Source organism: Electrona antarctica (assembly GCF_951216825.1).
Source record: "Electrona antarctica genome assembly, chromosome: 20".
Lineage (NCBI taxonomy): Eukaryota > Metazoa > Chordata > Actinopteri > Myctophiformes > Myctophidae > Electrona > Electrona antarctica.
In genome coordinates, this window is record NC_136801.1 from 27,170,345 (window position 1) to 27,192,309 (window position 21,965).

Genomic DNA, 21,965 nt, shown 5'->3' on the forward strand with positions numbered 1-21,965 from the left:
AGACCATGTTTTGGGAGACTGAAGTCAACTGGGCCATCTGTTAATAAAGTATTCAATAAATCAATCCATTTTATTTTTTGCAGCAGCGTGTCCTCCGTTCCGACAGATGTCGCCGTTCGGCCGGCTCACGGTGCTGGTGCATGATGCTGCCCCTTTAACACGCCAAGTTCGCCAACTCACATGGAGCGCCTCCATCCATCCATCGGATCCATCCATACTAGTTCAGCCCGCGTGGTGCATGGGGACGGTGTGTCACGACACAACTCCAACCGAACCTCACCCACCTTCCGTTCGAGTGTCTTCTCTCACCGGCGTATTATCGTATTTAATAGTAATACACAGTGTTATTAAGGCAATTCAGTCAGCTAGCTGTCAAGCTAGCCACCCAAAACTACTATTTGCATAGGGAGGATTCGTTGTCATTTGACATTTTATCTGTCAAGCTTTTGACAGTACACACTTTGATCATCTATCTGGGCGTCGAGGTCTGCTGTGGGAGTGGGAGACTGCCAACAACTGCTTTTAATCAACTTTGTGAATCAAAGCAAGACTGGTAATAATAATAAGACGACAGACACCAGAGGAGTGCCAACATGACAGAACAACTGGAGCAAATTCTTTCACAGCTGACACAGTCAGACACTGCAGTGATCCAGCAGGTAACAAATTACACGTTTGTGTCATTAAATAAGGTTTAAATCCATCTAACTTTTGTTTACAGGCCTATGTATGATTTTGCATACATTACACATACGCCCTTGATTGTTTTTTCCCCCTTCCCAATTTGTGTTTATTGTCTTTTATGTAGGCTACTACTTTTATTGAGCAAATGAATAACATCAAAATGTTCAACAGTTTAAACTGTACGTCAATCTTGGCAAGCAATGACGTAACATCAACGAGGGAAATTATGTTTGTGTAGACAAATGTGTTTTCTGAGTCACATAACTAGTGATGTGTGTCTGGTGTCTGTTTACCCTCTTCAGGCCACAGCCCAGCTGAAGCAGGCTTTCAAAGATCCGGCCATCATCCCTGCACTGTGTGCTGTCATGACTGGCTCTCAGAACCCTCAGGTATGTTTTTTTTATGAACCTGAGCTCTAAATATGCTCTGAAGATTAACTTCAAATCTACTTGTGTTATAACTTTGGTATTTTACCTCTGTGTTCTACTTGTGTTATAACTTTGGTATTTTACCTCTGTTTAGATTCGGCAGTCGGCTGCAGTGATGCTGAGGATGAGAGTGAAAAAACATTGGAAGAAGATAAGCCCGGATCATAGAGAAAGGTAAGAGATATTCTGTTATTTTCACAGAGTGGCGCAGTCAGTCACCAAAGTTATTAGGTGCCTTAAAGGAGAATTCCATGCTAGAAGGCTTTCTTACCTTATTTGTAGTTGTTACGTCCCCGCCAAAGAGGTCCAGGTGTTATTTTGTGCAAAAGTGCATTATTATTATTATTTCCCCTAATATAAGCCCTCAATGGGGGTTGGGTTTTTGTGCGAGCGATGGAAATAAGCGAATTAGCACAACACCCCATAGCCCCATTCAATTCAATGCAATTCAATTCATTGAGGGCTTATGGTAGGGGAAATAGCCAATAATACGATCTCCTTACTGCTTGTATAATGTGGTGAATAATAGTGATTGATATGGTTGTTTTGTTTTATTGTGCCACAGCTTGAAGGCAGTCGTGCTACAAGCTTTCACACAAGAGTCAGAGTAAGTTACCACAAGTGTCACTCCGATGTATTTGACCCCTTCAATGTATTTATTTTTTTATTTTTTTACAATTTAGACATTTAGCAGACGCTCTTAATCCAGAGTGATTTACAGTAAACAAGAACAACACATGGTAATACATCAAATACATAGAAATAGTTATCAAGAATCATAAGCAAGCTAAGAACCTAGCATCTGTCTAACAGTAGAATATCTGTACAGTGAATCTATGAGTTATACACCACAGCCTGAATGTGAATGAACGGTTCTTCATTCAAGTCTCTGTGTTGCAGACATACTGTGCGCCACTCCCTGTCCCAGCTGAGTGCGGTGTTGGTCAAACATGAGACACCTGACCGCTGGCCAGCTCTCCTCCAACTCCTCAACCAGTCCACCAACAGCAACAACCCTCAGGATAGACAGGTATACAGACCTCAAGTAGAAGTTCAGAGAAATCCATCACATTTTATATTACCGGTGGGTGCCAGAATAGTTCGTTGCCTACACACGTTCACTGTTAGATACATATTTTAGTGTGCTGATTAAGTTTAAAATGAGTAATATACGGTCTGGATGTCATCTTGAAAGAATGAGATTAAAAACGGCGTGGTTCAGTAATCAAAAGCTGTGATTGAGGGAACGTACGGTACAGCTATATGAATCAAACGGGTGAATGAAATCAAGATTAATTTATATTCACAAGAGTCTATGTATGTCTGGCGCCTGCTGGCCTAGTGGTCCAGGCGCATGCCACATAATAGGCTCTTGCCTGACAGCGTGTTGCGTGTTCGAGTCCCATTCATGACCTTTTCTGCATGTCTCTCCCCTTCTCTCTCCCTCTTTCTGTCCATCTTCACTTGATACTATCAATAAAGGCACAAAAGCCAAAAACAAATCTTTAAAAAAAGTCTATGTATGTCATCACGCAGCACGTTTTTGCTCACAGGAAGTAATTAAAATGAGCGTTTTAGGGACTTTTGATATAAACCTACACAAATGGAAATTTCCCCATTGTTTTGGCATCTATTGTAATTTGTTAGGTATTCCCATGTGACCACGGATATGCTCTAAAACTGTGAAAAAACATATTTTTCATTTCACTAGGTCTCTAAAGTTTATATTTAGTCTTAAAGGTGAGCCTTTGTGTTCCCAGGTGGGCCTCCTGCTGTTGAGCAAGGTGGTGGAGTCCAACCCAGAGCCCTTCAAGCCTCACTACCGGCAGCTGCTCCAGCTGTTTGGTACCGTGTTGGAGGATCTGGACAACCCCACAGCCCTATACTACTGCATCCTCACGCTCACTGCCATAACCGCATATACAGGCTCAGAGGAGATGGTGAGGCATCATCATCATTCCATCTCGGGTCACCATGGGTATAGAGTATACTGAGTGGCAAAAACGACTTTCTGACCTTGACAGCCCATACATCCAAACAGAAAAGTCCTATCTGATTGCATTAAACAATGTTATGCATGCACATACCCTCTATATTAGGACATGCATGTGAAGCTACTGTGGAAAGGAAACTGGCACAGGTTTTCTTTGAGGGAAGCTTTGTAAACGGAACAAAAGCATTAGGAAGTTTGTCAGATTAACTATTCATTCAGTCACCTGTAACCAATATTTTGTTGTATAACGAATAGCAGATCTACATCCACACAACATGTGGCGATGCATTATTTATAAGCTTGTATTGTATCTTGATCTCTTGCATGTTTTGTTCACACTGTATGGAAAATGTAATTTAAGACAAGTGAAACATCACCTGTATTGATTGAAGTGATATATTGTCCCTCAGAACTTGATGCGCTCGCTCATCCCAAAACTGATTGTGGCTCTGAAACACCTCATCAAGGCAGATCAGGTAAATGGAGGAATTTAGATTGACACTTCATCCGAGGAGTTGCAGCTGTTCGTTGTTGGTCTGTAAGATCATGATGCAGTATTTTATTTGTTTGACTTTGTATATAGGGATAGCCGATTCAACAAGTCTTCCTGTTGCCCACCACAAAATACAGTTTATGATTTAAATCATATTCATGTTATACACATTATTTACACATCATTGGAGAAAATGTAAACAAAGAAAATATATACAACAATTATAACTACATTTGTGGATACTGCCTACACTCGACAGCCCAACATCGTGTGTGCGTGTGCGTGTGTGTGTGCACAGGAAAAAGCCAGCGAGGCCATGGAGGTGTTTGATGAGCTGATGGAGAGTGAGGTGTCCATCATTGTCCCAAGCATCACTGATATTGTCCACTTCTGCTTGGAGGTTAGTTTTCGTGGGTCATTACTTTGGGTTTGTGCGAGCAGTGGGTGCGATGTTTGATGGCATGCATTTGTGCGTGTGTGTCTGCATTAGGTGTGCGCTGATACCACGCTGAGTGACTCCGTGCGTGTGAAGGCTCTCAACTGCATCGCCTCTCTCATCAGGCTGAAGAGCAAGGTAAGGTCACCTCACCCGTTGCTATAATAGGATGGCCTATTTCTATCCCTGTTATAGTCTCGTTTAGCCGGACATGTCCGTCCACTAATGCTGGTGACATCTGAATGCAAGGAATGGACTAAAACAGCTCGGAAACATTAATAAAAATGTATAAGGGCAATATAGGACCGCAATATATGACCACAATGGAAACAATTCTCTAGGATTCTTTTGCGTTCTCCTTTTAGCCTAAATGTCTGACTGTACCTCATTCTGTTTACATTTCTGACTACCAATCGATGCATCACAGAACCAATGCAAGGATGGTCCAGTCCTTCATATGATGTATCAGGATTGGTTTTCAAAGCAGTGGGTGTAGGTTTGTTAGCGCTGGCTTTCTCCATTGTTCCAGTATAGCCACTACATTGAATTTACCCAGACGTATCAGTAGGCGGAGATCTCTGATCGCCTGGCTACGTGAGACGCGTCCCCGTTTTTCCTGCCCGATTTCGCACCAGTGAGGGGTGGGAGGGCGAGAGGCCTGTATGCAGATTCAAACACACTGCCTTATTTACTACAGCAAACAACCTTTACTATTGTTTTAGTTTCCTTAGGTTCAAGATTCATAACTTGTAATATGCTATTGGCTGTTTGTATTCTTTTTGGAAAAATATAAAAAGATACTCCTATGGAAAGGCTATATTATTATTATAATTTAGTATATGTAAGGTTTTGCCCACTCAAATGGTACCTCGTCAGATAATCCCCACATATACATATCCCTACAACAGCTTCCGTGACCGTGAACCGACTTCACTGTAGTATCCTTTTGTGAATTAGCAAACATTTGTACTGATTGTTTCTTTTATCCTCGTGTTGCGCTTCTGTTTTCGCCACAGGCGTCTGCCGTCCAGACGCCCCTCCCTCCCACCGCTCACTGGGGAGAAATAGGGTAGGAAAAACGGGGACGCGAAACCGAGTAGGTCACCTCCGGTGAATGAGGGCTCTTATCGTGGTATATCTTGTTGTATTTAGATAGGCGAGTGTAGAGACAAGAAGTGAGACATACTGTACGTACAACACAGTGCTTTGGCACGAAAAGCATAAAAGTTTCAAACGTGGCATCAAATGAAGTCGAAAAAAAGCTAAACGAAATTCCTAATCAATGATTTTTAAACCTGGAAATGAGACAATTTCTAATAATACATCTTGCCCTGTGATAATTGTAAGAATATGCTGAGAGGACACATAAATAGAAATGGAAAACATAATCAAGGACGGGTGTAAAGGTTGCATAGAATTTAGGAGGCATTTGGCTCCTTCCCCAGTCATGTCAGTTATTCAGCTTGCATGGTAAAAATAGATGCGAGGAGAGGATCACAACGCACCATGAGCTAATAGGTAATTAATGTACATTTAATGTGTGAAGGCAACACAAAATTGTTTCATAGACAGCTGGCCAGAGGTCGATATTGTTTTCAATTATCAATTTAATTAGCTGCAGCTGTCCTTACCCTGTCATATAGGATGGCTGTGGCACAGGAGGTAGAGCAGGCCGTCCAATGATCCCTGTGTCGGCGGTTTGAATCCCGGCTCCTCCTGTCCACATGTCGAAGTGTCCTTGGGCAAGACGCTGAACCCTACATTGCCTCCAATGAGTTGGTCTGTGTGAGCTTGCCACCATTGCTGTGTAAATGTGGGAAGTGAGGACGCTGGCGTTGGCTGTTCGCCGCTTCACCTCCCAATGTATGAATGAGGAGCACAGAATGGCCCACATACTGTAGATAAAAATGTATCTATCAATGAGTTGTACCATAGATATAAGCAATTACTGTAATTGATAAAGACATTAACAGCACTGTGTTTCCCTTCTTTCTCCCTCTATAGACGGTTCTGAAGCAAAAGTTACTGCTTCCCATCCTACAGACCATATTCCCTGTGCTGAGTGCGTCTCCCAAACCTGGCGAGGAGGACCCAGAGGACGAAGAGGACAACGACGACGACGCCACAGACAACGAGAACCCCAAACACTGTGCTGCTCAGGTTGGTGCCATGTTTCATTTAGTTCCTATGGCCTGGTTGCAAAGCCTGCTTGGGGGGAAAAAAAGTCTTACCGGGCACACGGGTAGCGCATTGGCTAGTGCATTGACCATGTAGGCTAGTTGTAACATCCCCGGTTCACATTCGGCTGGATTTCTGCTACAAGCTGTGTTTAATGTCTCTCCTCCTCTCTGCTTTCAATTTCCTGTCTCTCAGATGATAGCTCAAACTACAAAAGTTTTAGTAGCTTATTTCAATAGAAAGCCAGACTTAATGTGTGTTTTTGTGTTGCAGATTATTGACACTATGGCACTCCACATGCCCCCGGAGAAACTGTTCCAACATCTGGTGAGTGATGTCGTGCATATCCCAGCGTGAACATTAATGTGATGTGTCGTGACTCGTGATATTGTCGACTCGTATGTCCAGTGTCCTTTCCTCTGGCAGCAGTTGACTGATGATGTGCTCTTCTTGGTTTGTACATCAGATGCCACTGGCCCGGGCCTGTCTCGCCAGTGAGAACCCTTATGAGAGGAAGGGGGGCCTCATGTGTCTGGCTGTGGTGGCGGAGGGCTGTGCAGACCACATACGCACCAAGTAAGCTGTCTTAGGCCAAGTCAGGTCAAAATGGATATCACACTGAAGTTGAAAATGCTGTGGCATTCCCTATTCTGGCCATATTATAATGTGTGAACATTCAGTGAGAACAGGCCAACACTGTGAAAATAGCGAATCCTCAAGCTCATAACGCGTTCTGCTGCAATGTGTTGTGGGCTTGTAGGTTGGCTATTTCCTGTACTTGACATACAATGAAATGGTTTAAGTGGTAAATGAAACGTGTGTGTGTGTTAGGCTGCTGTCGTCAATGTTGCAGACGGTCTGTCAGAGCCTATCGGACAGTAATCAGGTGGTTCGCAGCGCTGGCCTTTTCGCCCTGGGACAGTTCTCTGAACACCTGCAGGTGAGCCTACCGTACCTCTTCATTTGATTTGTTAGCATTACAGAGTTAGATGGTCCTTAACCATTTTGAGTTGTGTTGACAGCACACAGCCAAATTAGAAACTGGTCTCATTTCAGAGTGCAGACTAATTTGATTAGTCTGCAGATTTTACATTCTCCTTCAGGATCGTACTATCGTGTAACGTGTGTGTATATGTATGTATGCTGTCTATTTGGTACATACTATTTCACATGTTGCAGTGAACATCAAATTCATTGTATCTTAAGCGACTCTGACAACGGGTACAATGGGTATTGCATAACCGGGTGGAGCGTGCATTCCCAACTCACATTGTTGCCGTAGCACTTGCACTAGCCTCAACGACCATACAGGCGTCTGCAAAGGCTAACATTATGCATATTATGTCTACTCTATAGACAATTTAGGCATTTAGCAGACGCTCTTAATCCAGAGCGACTTACATTGGGCAAGAACAAAAGCATGGGAATGTACTATGATGTGCTATGACTACATACAATGCAATTATTGTGCTGTCTACATGACATGCTATAAGTCTGTTTCAAATGCTATCTAAGTCTAAAAGTGCTATCTAAGGGGGTAGGATAAGTGCTATGGGCCATGATGGAGAAAAGGTGGGTCTTCAGACTACGGCGGAAGATTGGGAGTGATGCTGCAGTTCTGATTGCAACGGGGAGTGCATTCCACAGTTTTGGGGCCAGAAGGGAGAAGAGTTTGGGACATGAGATACTATAGTGTAGTATATTCTATATTCATAGTTTCATTGTACATTCATTGTACATCTATTCTACTGTTAGACGGATGTTAGGTTCTTAGTTTACTTATGATCCTCGATGACTATTTCTATGTATTACCATGTGTTGTTCTTGCTTACTGTAAGTCGCTCTGGAGTAAGAGCGTCTGCTTAATGCCTAAATTGTTCCTAAGTAGGCCGGCACTGGTCTACTTGAACTTAATCTACAGTTAATAGTACGTTTACATTATCCTCTGACCGTGTTCTGTTGCTTTCTCTCTTTTCTTCCTTCCTCTCCCTTCTCTCCAGCCGGACGTCAGCAAGTACTGTTCAGAGCTGATGCCTCTACTGCTGGGATACATGTCCCATCTGAACCAGGCCAAGGTGGGCCATGTCACCAAGGCCTTCTACGCATTGGAAAACTTCATGGAGAACCTGGGTAAGATTTATACAGTTGGAGGCCATCGATATTGTCCTTTTCTTTTTGCTGAGGTTTGCGTGATCTGCGCAAAAGGACAGTTAACCCATTTTGGGCGGGAACCCCTTTTGGTGTTTTAACATTATGTTATAATTTAGCTATTGAAAAATAGCAGATCTACAAGCTCATAGCGCGCCACCGAGTGGCGCGCTACGAGCTTGTAGGTCTGCTATTTTTGAAAAATGTATTTCAGAAAACAGAGGATTTAGAAGGATTTTTTTAAATTTTGAGGTCAGGCCTAAATGGGTCAAATGATAAGGGACAATATCGGTGGCACCCAACTGTAGTGTGTGGTGTTGTGGTTACTGTACAACATCATACACCCGGCTGCAGCCATGATTTTTGGCACTTTGCCACTGCATGGTAACGACTGAACTGGCCTTGACTACGACTGGCCTTTTTTGGGTTTTCCATCGGGTAAAGGATAACCTTTATATTGTGAAACTTCCATCGAGTGTTGTCTTCTTTGCACCAAGCTGTCTCTGTATAGCAGGCATACACCCACCCTACACCCACCAACTGACTAGTGATGCTGACAAGTGATGCAGCGTGTTGATTGAACAACAACCTCCAGTTTATAAAGAGTATCACTGTACATATTTCAATAATTAACTGACTTCTAATCTAAGTAACTATGGCAATTGAATAGCAGCTTTTATGGTACCCTTAAATGTTTTACTAGGACATATTTTACATGGCAAAGAGGTATTTTAAGAACAACCATTGTGTAGTTTTGCACAGACACTCGCCCACGGTGACTGCTAAATGAAAATGCAAATGCTTTGGATAACTTTGCTTTGGTGTTTATTTCAGTCGATGACACAAAAGGTCAACACTACACACATTATTCATGCCTTCAAGGCATAACGGCATTCATACCAAATATAATGGTGCTTTTATCAGCTTCATCACACAGACTCTTTTTAAATCTGTACATGCTTTTTCTCCTTGTTCTGCATTGTCACTCCCAGGTATTATTCTTTTTTTTATCCTGAAAGTGGTATTTTACAACAGAAGAAATCTAACGGCATGCGATAAAATGAGTTATTCCCTTAATCTTTTCTTGGTGACAGGGGAAGAGATTGCTCCCTACTTGCCCACCTTGATGGAGACCATGCTGTCTGCCCTCAACAATGCAGAGACCCTCAAGATCAAAGAGCTGGCCGTGTCCGCCATCAGTGCCATAGGTCAGTGGTTCTGGACACTGCGTTGGCGGTCTTCCTATCGTATCGACCCCAACGACGCAAGCATTATCTCAATGAGGAATCAGATTAGAGTTAGTTATCTGATTAATCCATGTCTTCAATGGAAAAACTAAAAATACTAAGGCTAAGCAGCCTGTGACATGCAGCAATAAATTAGTCACAAATACACTTTACTTATCACTTGCAACTGATCACACATACCTTTTATTTTAATTGAGTGAATAATGATGAATGAACCCTGATGTTCATCTCCTGTCTTGTCTGTTGTCAGCAAACGCCGCCAAGGGTCTGCTGGTCCCCTACTTCCCCCCCGTCATCGAGAGCCTGAAGAGATTCCTCACAGCCACCACAGAGGAGATGAGAGCCCTGCAGACTCAGGCGCTGGGTAATGCCTCCTCTCACTAAAGTCTACATTACAAGAACTAAGGCCCCATTTAGACTGCAATCACATCCAGTCAAATCCGATGCATTTCTCAAATGTGATCTTTTGGCCAGACCGTTAACACTGCATTTGCCAGATCAAATCTGTCACAGATTTGTGTGTTCAGACTGGCAGCCAAATCCAGATCTGTGCCACGTCCAGATTGGAATCCGATTAGTTTAAATAAAGTCACATGGAATCCGATTTAGATCAGGTTACTGAGTTCAGACTGAGACGGATCTCCTGAAATCACCTCTGATTGTGGCTCAAGTCGCATTTGTATAGTTGTAGTTTTTGTGAGTGAATGTCTGTTAATGAAGAAAAAAGTGGAATGTCCGCACACGATATATCTGCTCCCCTCTTTTTTATTACCTATAAATACAACAACGTTTCGCCCCTCCGGGCTTTCTCAAGTTACATGGGTATGGCCTTGAAATCCTTAAATAGGTGGAACATAACTGGGTGTCGTCATTCAATCAATTGATAAGCCAATAGGCTGTATGTGAATATCCACTCCAGAACAATACAAATACATCAATTAAGATCAATTTATGAATGTCTGTTAATGTCTTCATGTGGTTTATCATCAGACACTCTGTCTGTGCTGGCCCGCACCATCGGCAACGACGTGTTCAGTCCTCTGGCTGCAGAGTGCGTTCAGCTGGGACTCAACCTCACCCAATCCATCGATGACCCCGACCTCAGACGATGCACGTACGTAAGCGCACACGCGGGACAGAGAGAGAGACTTTATGCTTTTTCTTCATTTCCTTTTCACATTTTGTTTCTTCTTATTACTTCTTATCTCTCCTGTTTGTCTGCTCCTTTATTTTATTTATTTGTTTTACCCAGCCTGGCAGCACGTTATGTACACACCCGCAGATGATGCTGTATATTTGTGGGCGGCTGTGGCTCAGGAGGTAGAGCAGGTCGTCCAATGATCCCTGGGTCGGCGGTTCGAATCCCGGCTCCTCCTGTCCACATGTCGAAGTGTCCTTGGGCAAGGCACTGAACCCCACATTGCCTCCAATGAGTCGGTCGGTGTGAGCGTGCCACCATTGGTGTGTGAATGTGGGAAGTGAGGACGCTGGCGTCGACTGTTCGCCGCTTCACCTCCCAATGTATGAATGAATGAAGCATTGTAAAGCGCTTTGAGCACTTGGAAAAGCTCTATAAAAATGCAATTCATTATTATTATTATCATGTTCTGTATATACCTGCGATCACATACACTATCTGTGTATGTATATACAGTATGTTTATTTAACCTGTTTCGATCTCTTTGCATTTGCCCCCGCTCTACCTCTCTTTTCTCATGCAATGCTACAAAATGATGAAGCGTGCACCAAAAAAACAACAAAAAATGCTTTACACCTGTAAAACTATCATATGAGGAAAGCTGACAGAAATGGCACTGACGAAGGTCCCAGGACCGAAACGTTTGCTACTTTTAATTTCACCTTGAGCACAGAGCACATGTGAAAAAGACAGAACTCATGAAGGTAAACGACAAACAGGACCTCCCAGTCCAACTACAGGGAGACAACATCAAAGAGACTGACCGCTTCACATATCTCGGGAGCATACTGGGCAAGGATGGTGGATCAGATGATATCAAAAGCAGAATAAACAAGGCCAGACACGTTTTCACCACGCTACGACCCATCTGGAACTCCAAAGCACTGTCTCTCCGAAATAAGTTCTCCTCTATGGATCAGAGACATGGAGAGTGACAAATATTACCACCAACAAACTCCAGACTTTTGTCAACAGATGCCTGAGACGCATTCTCATTCAGGTGGCCCGATAAAATATCAAATGCCAGCCTGTTGGAGAAAAACAACCAAAACTCCATCAGCCAGGATGTGAAGAAGAGAAAGTGGGGGTGGATTGGACATACCCTCCGAAAACCTACTGACAACATCTCTAGGCAAGCACTGGACTGGAATCCGCAGGGTAAAAGAAAAGTGGGAAGGCCAAAACAGACCTGGAGAAGATCAGTGGAGAGTGAGGCAAAGACGACCGGACTATCGTGGGCCCAGCTGAAGAAAACTGCTCAAAACAGAGTCCGATGGCGGGGTGTGATTGTGGCCCTATGCTCCACCTAGGAGCCTACAGGAATAAGTCAAGTCACAGAGCACATGTAAAAATAAAATGTTTTTTTTAAGTCTTGCACTAAGGAGTTCTCCTTTATTTTTATACAGTGAGCGAGTCTTTTTCCATCAGCTTTCCTCTATGTTTTTGAGACCACGGCTCCTGTAGTCAAGCTTGAACAAAGGACGAAGAAAGTTTCCTCAGTGCTTTCCTCAGTGCTTCAAACTATCATATGACAAATGAACAATGAATACCGGTAATCATCACATAACAAGCAGACATCTTTCTATCTCTTATCTACCCAGGTACGGTTTGTACTCTGCAGTATCCACCGTCAGTCCTGACTGTCTGACTCCTCACCTCACTGCCATCACCAATGTCATGCAGCTGGCCCTCAAGTCTACCGAGGGAGTCATGGTATGGAGTATTATTTAATGTTATGATATTGTTGTCGTTTAGTACGGCAGAAACCTTGCATGTCCAAAACTGTTACTTTTCAGTAAATGGGGGTAAAAAACCCCCAAAGCATCCGATTATTTAGTCTCAAGATCATGTTAATACTTTTCATTGGTTGAATGTTAAGAAAACCAACAGACACACATCACTTACCCACTTACACTTTCACTTTCAAAGGTTTAAATATGGAGAATGGAGATACAAGGTTTCTGCCGACAATAATGCTTTTCCCCATTCCTTATCTGTCGTCAGGCACACCTGGAGGAGGACAAGGCATTTGTCCTTCTGGACGACGACGACGAAGACGAAAATGACAATGAAGATGACGACAAAAGCATAGACATCACTTTGGATGACGAGCCTGAGATCGATGTCAGCGACGTTGCGAGGTTGGACAACCGCCCCCCAGCACAGTGAACACACACGCATAAAATATTCTTTAATCAATTGGCCTGTTTTCTGACCAAGCCGTCTCTTTTTCTTTTAGGTTCAGTGTGGAAAACGCCTACATTGACGAGAAGGAGGATGCGTGTGACGCCCTGGGTGAGATCGCCTTCAACACAGGGTAAATTTTCACAGCTCTGCTCAGTCATGGTGTGATGGCAAACACAAAAGCATCCTATTACATCTTATTAATTATATCTTTCTGTCCAAGTGCAAACATCCAAATGTGTAAACTTTTAATTCAAAAGGAACTAATTACACATGCACATTTTTTTACGTACGCTGTAGCATCCAGGGTTGGACTTTTACAGAACTGTAACTTTGCGTGTGGACCTGTAATGGTCTATTACTTTGGTTCCATTTGTAGACTAACTTGCTGTGATTTTACTGGATCAGTCAACTTCATGAATGGATGTCATCATTGTTTTCTTGTGTCTTTGCTGCACCAGTGCTGCCTTCCAGCCATTCCTGGAGTCCAGCTTTCAGCAAGTATTCGAGATGACTGATGTAAGTCGCCCTGCCTTTGTGTGTGTGTGTGTGTGTGTGTGTGTGTGTGTGTGTGTGTGTGTGTGTGTGTGTGTGTGTGTGTGTGTGTGTGTGTGTGTGTGTGTGTGTGTGTGTGTGTGTGTGTGTGTGTGTGTGTGTGTGTGTGTGTGTGTGTGTGTGTGTGTGTGTGTGTGTGTGTGTGTGTGTGTGTGTGTGTGTGTGTGTGTGTGTGTGTGTGTGTGTGTGTTAGTTCTGGTCACGTGAGAGTTCACATGTGTTGATGAACAGGTGGCATATGTTTCTTTACACTAGATGGGTTTGTTGATTCGCACGTCTTCTACAGATAAAAAGCCTCTCCGACCCTACTTAACTTACAATCATACTCTCTTAACTTTCTGTAACCCTGCCTCAGTTTCCGCATGACGACGTGCGCAGGGCCGCGTTCGGAGCCATCGGCCAGTTCTGCAGAGCTCAGCACAAGGTGTGGAAGGAGAATCCCTCAGAGGCCAACCACCAGGGTAATGGAAAATACATCACAGGGCACATCTACGCTGTGCGCTTTAGGCCATGGAGACCTGAGGCAGATTCTACAAACTGCCTTCTTGAATCAGTAGTTCTCAACTCGTTATTTCGTTATTCAAAATTATTTAACGTTTTCAAACATTTTCAAGATTTTTCTAAAATGTTCCAAAATAGAAGATGTACAAGCTCGCAGCATGGCACAAAGTGGCGCACTGTGAGCTTGTAGATCTGCTGTTTTTGAATAGCCAACCCTAAAATCTAAAATGACACACTGATGTTTTCCTGGTTCTTATGGGTAAAATGGGACAGGGGTTATTGACACACATTATCAAGGAGATAAAACAAGAGATCTAAAGTAGCAGAATTAAAACATACTTTCTAAATCTTTCTTTCTTCCTTCCCCTCCCTCCATCCCCTAGCCCTCCAGAAGCTGTTGAACGTGGTGTTGCCATGTTACGTGGGAGCAGTGCGTACCGACCGTGAGCGCCAGGTGGTCATGAGTGTTCTGGAGGCCATGAACGATGTCGTCAAGACTTGCCAGGAGGAGGCGCTCAAGACGCCCGGTCGCCTGCAGGAGATCTGCCACGCCATCCGAGACGTGCTGAAGAAGAAGGTGAGAGAGGGAACTGTGTGTGTGTGTGTGTGGGTGGGCTTTGATTTGATTGAACTGAAGTTTATTTGGGGTTGCTTATTGAGACCGTGTATCTCACATTGTTATTGTTGCTACATTTCCACTTCCTTGATCCTTGACTGCTCCTTCAAGCATCTCCATTGAGCAAACAAACTGTGAAATACTGTATCTCTTCGGCCTTTTTGAGTGGCAAATCTAGCTAAAAAAAGCTGCATTGCTTCAGTGATTTAAGTGTGACGGCTGTTCTATAAAAATGAGTAACGCTGGCATTCTTTCTCTCTCTCACCCTTTGTGCAGACGGCATGTCAGGACTGCGAGAGTGATGACGCTGACGATGAAGAGGTTGGATCTTTGTCTCTATAGAAAAACACTGCTCTTGTGTGCAAAAGAAGTAATCGATTCTTGGGGATTTTGTTCAGCATGAAGATACATTGGTTATGGTATCCATTATGTGGGTGCTTGTTGTCAGGCAACTGAATGTACACACATTAACACAAGAAGAGCATAGAGGAGAACAATATTTACATGGGAGAACTGGTTAGAGGAGATTCACTTGAATAGGTAGGGCAGTAAATTAATATTGGGTTGATAGTGATGTGTGAGTATGAATTCTTAAATGTCTTCTGATTTCAGTCAGACAGTTAAAAAACCAGAAAGTTTCGTTATGCCTGCTTTTCTTAATGTCTTACTTTCAGAATTCCATGTTTGCTGCCCCTGTTCTTATGCTTCAGTATTTTGTGTGTTTTTCTTGTTAGGCGGAGTATGACGCCATGCTGCTGGAGTTTGCCGGTGAGGGCATCCCTCTGCTGGCCTCAGCCGTGCCAGCAGACACCTTCGCGCCTTACCTCAACGACCTGCTGCCCCTCATCCTGAACAAAGCTGTGAGTTTGAATCCCTGGATTAAACACATTGACCGCTAGCATCGCTATTTTGAGTAGGGTTGTCCGGATCGGGTGATCGGAAATCAGGGCCGATCACATCATTTTCAAATGATCGGAATCGGATCGGAAGCCAAAAAACGTGATCGTGATATTCTATCCATATCACGATATTAGACTGGAAATTCAACAGAGAATGTAGGATTGAAGTAGTTAAACATGCCTAAACACCTCAGGTCCGTGGCACTGGCCTACAACAATGACCTTTGTGTTCAAGGACAGAGTTGGCTCTCATTTTCCCATTCAGCTTAAACTTGAGCTTTATTGGTACTTGGCTGGTAAATCCCATTAATTTGTTTGGTTCAGGGCTGTGAACATGCCTGCAAAAATATGACAAACGTGATCTATATTTAGCTTGTTCTAAGAGTGTGTGCTTTGATTGGAAAGCAAGCAACTTCTCCATTATTCACTCCGGTTTGCCGACTCGTCAAATTAGAGTCCCAGAGGCCTCAGTAACAATGATACAAACTAAGGGGGGTAAAAAGAAAAACGTTTGTAGTCTGAACGTTTTCCTTTCCTTTCTTTGTAAAAACAAATTAGGTTGACGTAAGTCAAATTCTGAGCATTTCCTCACACGTTTCCCTTTTTTGCAGAAGCCGTCGTGCACAGTGGCGGACCGCTCATTCTCCATGGGGACTCTCGGGGAGATTCTGCAGGCCCTTGTGAGCGTGCCCGGGGGCAGGCCCTTGGCGGCTCGCCTGGCCAACCGGCTGCTGCCGGTGCTGGTGGCCGGAGTGAGGGACAGCGACGCGGAGGTCCGCAACAACAGCGTGTTTGGACTGGGATCCCTGGCGCAGGCTGCGGGGCCTCTCGTAGTCACGTATCCTCCTCGAACGCTGCCTGAGAATGGCCTCCTTAATACAGTATACTGTATATGCACTATTCACACCACAAACCACTTGAATCCCTATTCTGGGGGGAGTTTTTACATCCACTATTTCTGGTGAAGAGATTTGTTGTAGACTAGAGGTAAATATGAGTATCAAGAAGCAAAAATAACGAAACTAGCCAATCTGCAAGCTTGCATTGCAAAGAGACGTATTGTAAGCTTGTAGATCAGCAATCTTTATTTTTGTATTCAGTTGTTCATTAATCTTAATCAAGGCAAAATAATAATAATTGTGATATTGATTTTAAGTCATATCACCCAGCCCTGACATACATATACAGTATACAGTACATACTAGAGATGTCCCGATACTGTATTGGTATCGGAAAAGTATCGGTATCGACCCTTATTTGTCATATCGGTATCGGTAAATAAAATGTTGGGGCATGTGGAGTTTGCTTTCGAGTTGCCCAAACTGCAAGTGCACATTTGAGTGAGGAGTCTGCTATAAACACAACACGAGATGTATAGCTATAAACACAACATGAGATCACAACACTGGTATCAGTATTCGGTATTGTTATCGGCTAACACAGAAATTGTGGTATCGGGATCTGATCGAGAACGTGACATCCCTACTCCCTAGTACATAGTTATTATTACGTATCCACTCCGGCCCATTCATTGTTGTGTCTGTGTGTGTTGAGCAGCCGTTCATGGTAATGTATTTCCTTAGCGGGTCGTGTATCAGAGACTTTCCCATGATGCTGTCCCTGTTCTCCAACATGCTGGTCAAGGAGACTGACCTCAGGGTGATTGACAACCTGTGTGCGGCCCTCTGCAGAATGATTGGGAGCAACGTAGATGCTATACCGCTGGAGCAGGTGTGCTAAAGAATTGTTTTTTTGTCATTGTCGACGTCGTGTGATTTGACTGCAAGAAACCATCACCGTCGGAGACATATTTCCACACACAAAATGAGAACATAGGGCGGACTTTTCAGGAAATGAGGGAAAAAAGAAGTGGTTTTCCAAATGTGTAGTTATTTAGTAGTAATTATTTAAAGCTGCTATAAGCAATATGTCAACATTTTAATTACTTTTTTTTTTTTTTGTATTCAGACAGTAGAACGCTCCCAAAGAGATTTAGTCTCTGTGACTCATCTAGGGGCCACAATCTGCATTCAAAGATGTTCCTAGAAGCGTTGTCATTGGACGTAATGACTAACCAATCAGGAAGCAGACAGGCAAATCGAACCAATGACAAAGCTTCTAGGAAAATCTTTGAATGCAGATTGCGGCGCCTAGATTATAGCAGCTTTAATAATTTGCATTAGTTCAATATTTATAAAACCAACAGACATATTTAACCACTTTAATTTTCCCATTCCAAATTCTTCCAAGGTAATGGAAATTAATACGTATTTTCTCTACCCTAGCCTACAATTAGTAACCATATGTTTATAATATAATAATTATGTTGATGAGGGTTTTCACTGACTATAGTAACAGTAGCCTGGAACTCACCTATGCTTTCTATGGCATAGGCAGCTCCCGGCAGGATCCGCCGGCAGAAACTGTGCAGCTGCTGGACATGAGACTAATTAATTAGAGCGACAGAGAGGAGTGTGTCTACGGGTGTGCGTGTGTGCGTCAATTTAACAAAGGTGCAGACGATCAGAAATCAGCAGAGAGTGATCGACGTTTGCGCTACTCGATGCCAAATTAAAGTGGACTCGGACCCAGACTTTTTTTTCTCCCTGGAAATAAAAACGTCTGGGTTTCCGAGGCTATAGTAACAGTAACATTGATGGTGTCTACATAGACTGAAATATCCCTGTCCCTGAGAGTTCTCTGTATAATGTGTTTTGCTTCCTCTCCCAGGTTGTACCTGCTCTGGTCAACTGCCTCCCCCTCAAAGAGGACATGGAGGAGAACAAGACGGTCTATAGCTGCCTGGCCATGCTCTACACACACAGCCCTGCTCTGGTAAGAAGGTCCTGGGTTCAAACCCTGCCTGGTGGCGTTTCTGTGTGGATGTTCTCCCTGTGTTTGCATGGTTTTCCCTCAAGGTACTACTGTTTCCTCCCACACTAAAAGACATGCATGCCTTCGTTCCATTACCCTTAACCACTTCACTGGCGTTGGGAGTTGGGTGGGTGCTGCACTGTGGCTGCTCGCTGTAGTTAGGATGGGTCAAATACAGAGGGACAGATAAAGAACTGTACTTTAACCTGGTACAGTACAGGGTATATGCATACACCTTGCACTGGCTCCATTCATATCTGCTGTTGAAATCACAATGCAGATGAAACAGAAATAGAATCCATTTGTTGAAATAGTACCTATATCCCGAGGAGGACTGGAAGCAAAGCTAATTCAGGGATTCGTATTTGTAAATGGTAAATGGTGCATTTATATAGCGCCTTTATCCAAGGCGCTTTACATATTGTGCATTACAGTCACCCATTCACACACACATTCATACACCAATTGCAGCGGAAGCCATGCAAGGTACCAACCAGCACATCGGGAGCAATTTGGGGTTCAGTGTCTTGCCCAAGGACACTTCGACATGTAGACAGGAGGAGCCGGGATTCGAACCGCCGACCCATGGATCATTGGACGACCTGCTCTACCTCCTGAGCCACAGTCGCCCCATTTTTGTGTAATGTCTTGATTGTGCTTTTGTTTGTGAATGCGAGTATGAGGCTGATGGTACCTTATGCTTCTTCAGATTGTGAGCCAAATGAAGCCTATCGTTGCTGCTTCCAGCCAAGTCCTGGGCTCAAAGGAGGTCGATCCAGGTGAGAACCACAGGTCACACACCACATTGTTCCACAGACAGTATTTACATGGAAATAGCATAGTTTTGTGCAGGCTAGTGTAATATCCGTACACTTACGGTTACAGTGAATGCTGCAGTGTCTGTCTTTGCATTTATTTATTTGTTGCGTCTGTGTCTCACGTTTCCCGTCTTCAGAGACACAGAACACTATCTCCATGCTTCTCCGGGAGTTTGCCCAGCGCCACTCAACGGAGTTCCAGTGTGCCGTGATTCTACTTCCTGCCGAGCAGCAGGCCAAGCTGAGTGTGGCCGTCACAGCCTCATAGCCCCCACACACACAATATATGCCCTTCCGCTCTCGTTCGTGAAGCCAGCCTTAAAGGAATACATTTTTATACTGTGGATGGGGAAAATGGGACAGTAGTTTTACAATGTTTTCCAAAATTTGGCCAAGTTCCTGCAAACGTCAGCACTTAGACTATGCTATTGCCACAACTACTACCGTTATTACTACTACATGAACCGGTTATGTTTTCAGTATTACCAATACCATTTTAATTTATTTACATTGTGTGCTGAGACTGTTCTTATTTTATGAAAAGTGGTTCAATCATGTCTGATGTATTGCTTTCTTTTCTTTTTCATCTACATTGTTGACCTAGTTCAATGTTGTTATTGATCTGCTGCTGTCCCCTTTTTACCACTGAATTGGAAAAACCTGGCTTTGCTGTTTTGGAGTGTGAAGTAATGGATTTGTTCTCTTGATAAATGTCTCATTTTCTCAAGATATTTCAGTCTTATTTTTACGACCATAAATCTTCTCCTGGAGATCTCTGACTTTTTAAAGCTTTAGTAGAATGTTTGCTTTGGTTTCTCTCATACCGCTTTACTAAGAACTTATTCATTCAGGCCAAATCTGTAAATACAGTTGGAGGCCATCGATATCGTCCTTTTCTTTTTGCTGAGGTTTGCGTGATCTGCGCAAAAGGACAGTTGGGAACCCCTTTTGGTGTTTTAAACATTATGTTATAATTTAGCTATTGAAAAATAGCAGACCTACAAGCTCATAGCGCGCCACCGAGTGGCGCGCTACGAGCTTTGTAGGTCTGCTATTTTTGAAAAATCGTGAAAATATTTATTTCAGAAAACTGGAGGATTTAGAAGGATTCTTTTTAAATTTTGAGGTCAGGCCTAAATGGGTCAAATGATAAGGGACAATATCGGTGGCACCCAACTGTATGTGTGGGAGCTCACTCATTATACAGTATATGGTAGAAGTAAGTGGCCACGCTCAGTTGTTACAAAAAGCAGCTCTTTATTTCCATGTCATACTTTCGTGCCATGTGGAAGTTGCAGAATCACTCAAACTTTACATTATCATGCTTTATAAACACACAAGTTTAGTTCGTTCACCATGTACCACTCCATCTTTATCGTTTTTTGCAAACATGGTTTCTGGTCATTAACATTCTGAAATGTATTACCTTAGAGGCTTAGACCAGCAAAATGTGTTTGCATCAAACCATTCTAGAATAGCCTACCAATGCACCCATCTAACAATACGTTTGTACAAATATTACAATATCTTAAAGGGACACAACTGGGTAAGTCAAACCATGCAACAGTTAGTAGGTGACTTGAGTCTTCAAACCAGTATAGAGTAGACAAATTGACTTTGAAAATCAACGATGGCTTACATTAAAAGTTAATTAAAAGTGTAGCTGGTTGATCCTCAATATCTTGCACTACGTATGGGCCCACCACCCACACCGACTTAAATTTCCCGTTGTTCCTGTGTCTTGTTAAGCTTTGGCTGGTCCAAACCCAACGCCAGAGTCATCTCCACTGGTGCCAGACGGTTCTCTCCTGAAACGAAAAACACTGCATTCAAATAAGGGGCACAACAAACCCTTCCCCACGTGAAACAGGGATGTCCAAAACGTAGAACTCTAGTGATGTTCCAGTAGATAGGATTGTAGTTCAGAAATTATTTTGTCAAAGCTGTGTACTGTACATTTGATAATGTACTGTAATCTCTAGGGATGATTGCCCACCTTTCCTGAAAGGCATTCCTCCATTCCATGCAGCCGTTTCCCCATAAGATTGCTTACAAACTGACTAACCAGATAAAACCCTCCCCTCAGGGTGATAGTACTCCAATGACTCATTACACAGCAATTACGAGCATGAGCTATCAGGCTTAGTGTTCTAGTAGTGGAACTGAGTGAGAGACAAATGCCACACACCCATCACAATTATATAGACACCGTAGGCATGCTTATTACTCGTGGAACACCCAATGCTGAGAACAAGAGAAAATATTTGGCATAATGATTTGCCATCAATCACGTTCAATTTCCAATTTGACATTTTTACAACCCTGAAGCAATAGAAGAAAAACGTCCTTCTGCACATCTACAGTGGACAGGTGCGTCGGATAACTGAACTGGAGAAGTAGAGAAAAGGATCCCGCACACTGTCTTCACTTACAGAATTAGATTTATTTGAACAACGTTTCGGTCGTTCAGACCTTCATCAGGCAACAACCCTGAAGCAAAACATTATGTCCAACAGGATGTGGACCAAGCTCATTTATTGACACTGATATAGTAAAACACTATACTGTTTATTCATGATATAGTTGACCTGGAGATATATACTGTAAGTTTGTAGCAGAGTATTAAGGTGAAATCAGCTGGTTAACAGGCGTGGCCGGTAGCATTGCTGCCAGCATTGGCACGTAGTTACTGAGAGCTACATCAGCCTGAGAA

General features: G+C 43.2%; 1 protein-coding gene across 1 annotated transcript; it reads left to right on the plus strand.

Annotated features, from left to right (window-relative positions):
* Positions 1-182: 182 nt before the first annotated feature.
* Positions 183-19,983, plus strand: ipo4 (importin 4). Its single transcript, XM_079489417.1, has 30 exons — positions 183-659; positions 987-1,073; positions 1,207-1,286; positions 1,678-1,719; positions 2,013-2,142; positions 2,873-3,052; positions 3,516-3,581; positions 3,897-3,998; positions 4,089-4,172; positions 6,039-6,194; positions 6,486-6,539; positions 6,679-6,788; positions 7,044-7,152; positions 8,213-8,342; positions 9,455-9,568; positions 9,858-9,971; positions 10,598-10,721; positions 12,407-12,518; positions 12,810-12,946; positions 13,045-13,122; positions 13,451-13,508; positions 13,900-14,005; positions 14,429-14,622; positions 14,938-14,982; positions 15,396-15,521; positions 16,172-16,398; positions 17,159-17,291; positions 18,291-18,395; positions 19,144-19,213; positions 19,390-19,983. The coding sequence occupies exons 1-30, from the start codon at positions 594-596 to the stop codon at positions 19,518-19,520; spliced, it is 3,270 nt and encodes a 1,089-aa protein (XP_079345543.1). The 5' UTR covers positions 183-593; the 3' UTR covers positions 19,521-19,983.
* The last annotated feature ends 1,982 nt before the right edge of the window (positions 19,984-21,965 follow it).

Excerpts from the sequence above, each read along its gene's own strand:
- ipo4 (XM_079489417.1), top strand. The coding sequence starts at position 594 with ATGACAGAACAACTGGAGCAAATTCTTTCACAGCTGACACAGTCAGAC. Across the intron at positions 1,287-1,677 it reads AGCCCGGATCATAGAGAAAG|CTTGAAGGCAGTCGTGCTAC; the intron begins GTAAGAGATATT and ends ATTGTGCCACAG. Across the intron at positions 8,343-9,454 it reads AAACTTCATGGAGAACCTGG|GGGAAGAGATTGCTCCCTAC; the intron begins GTAAGATTTATA and ends TCTTGGTGACAG.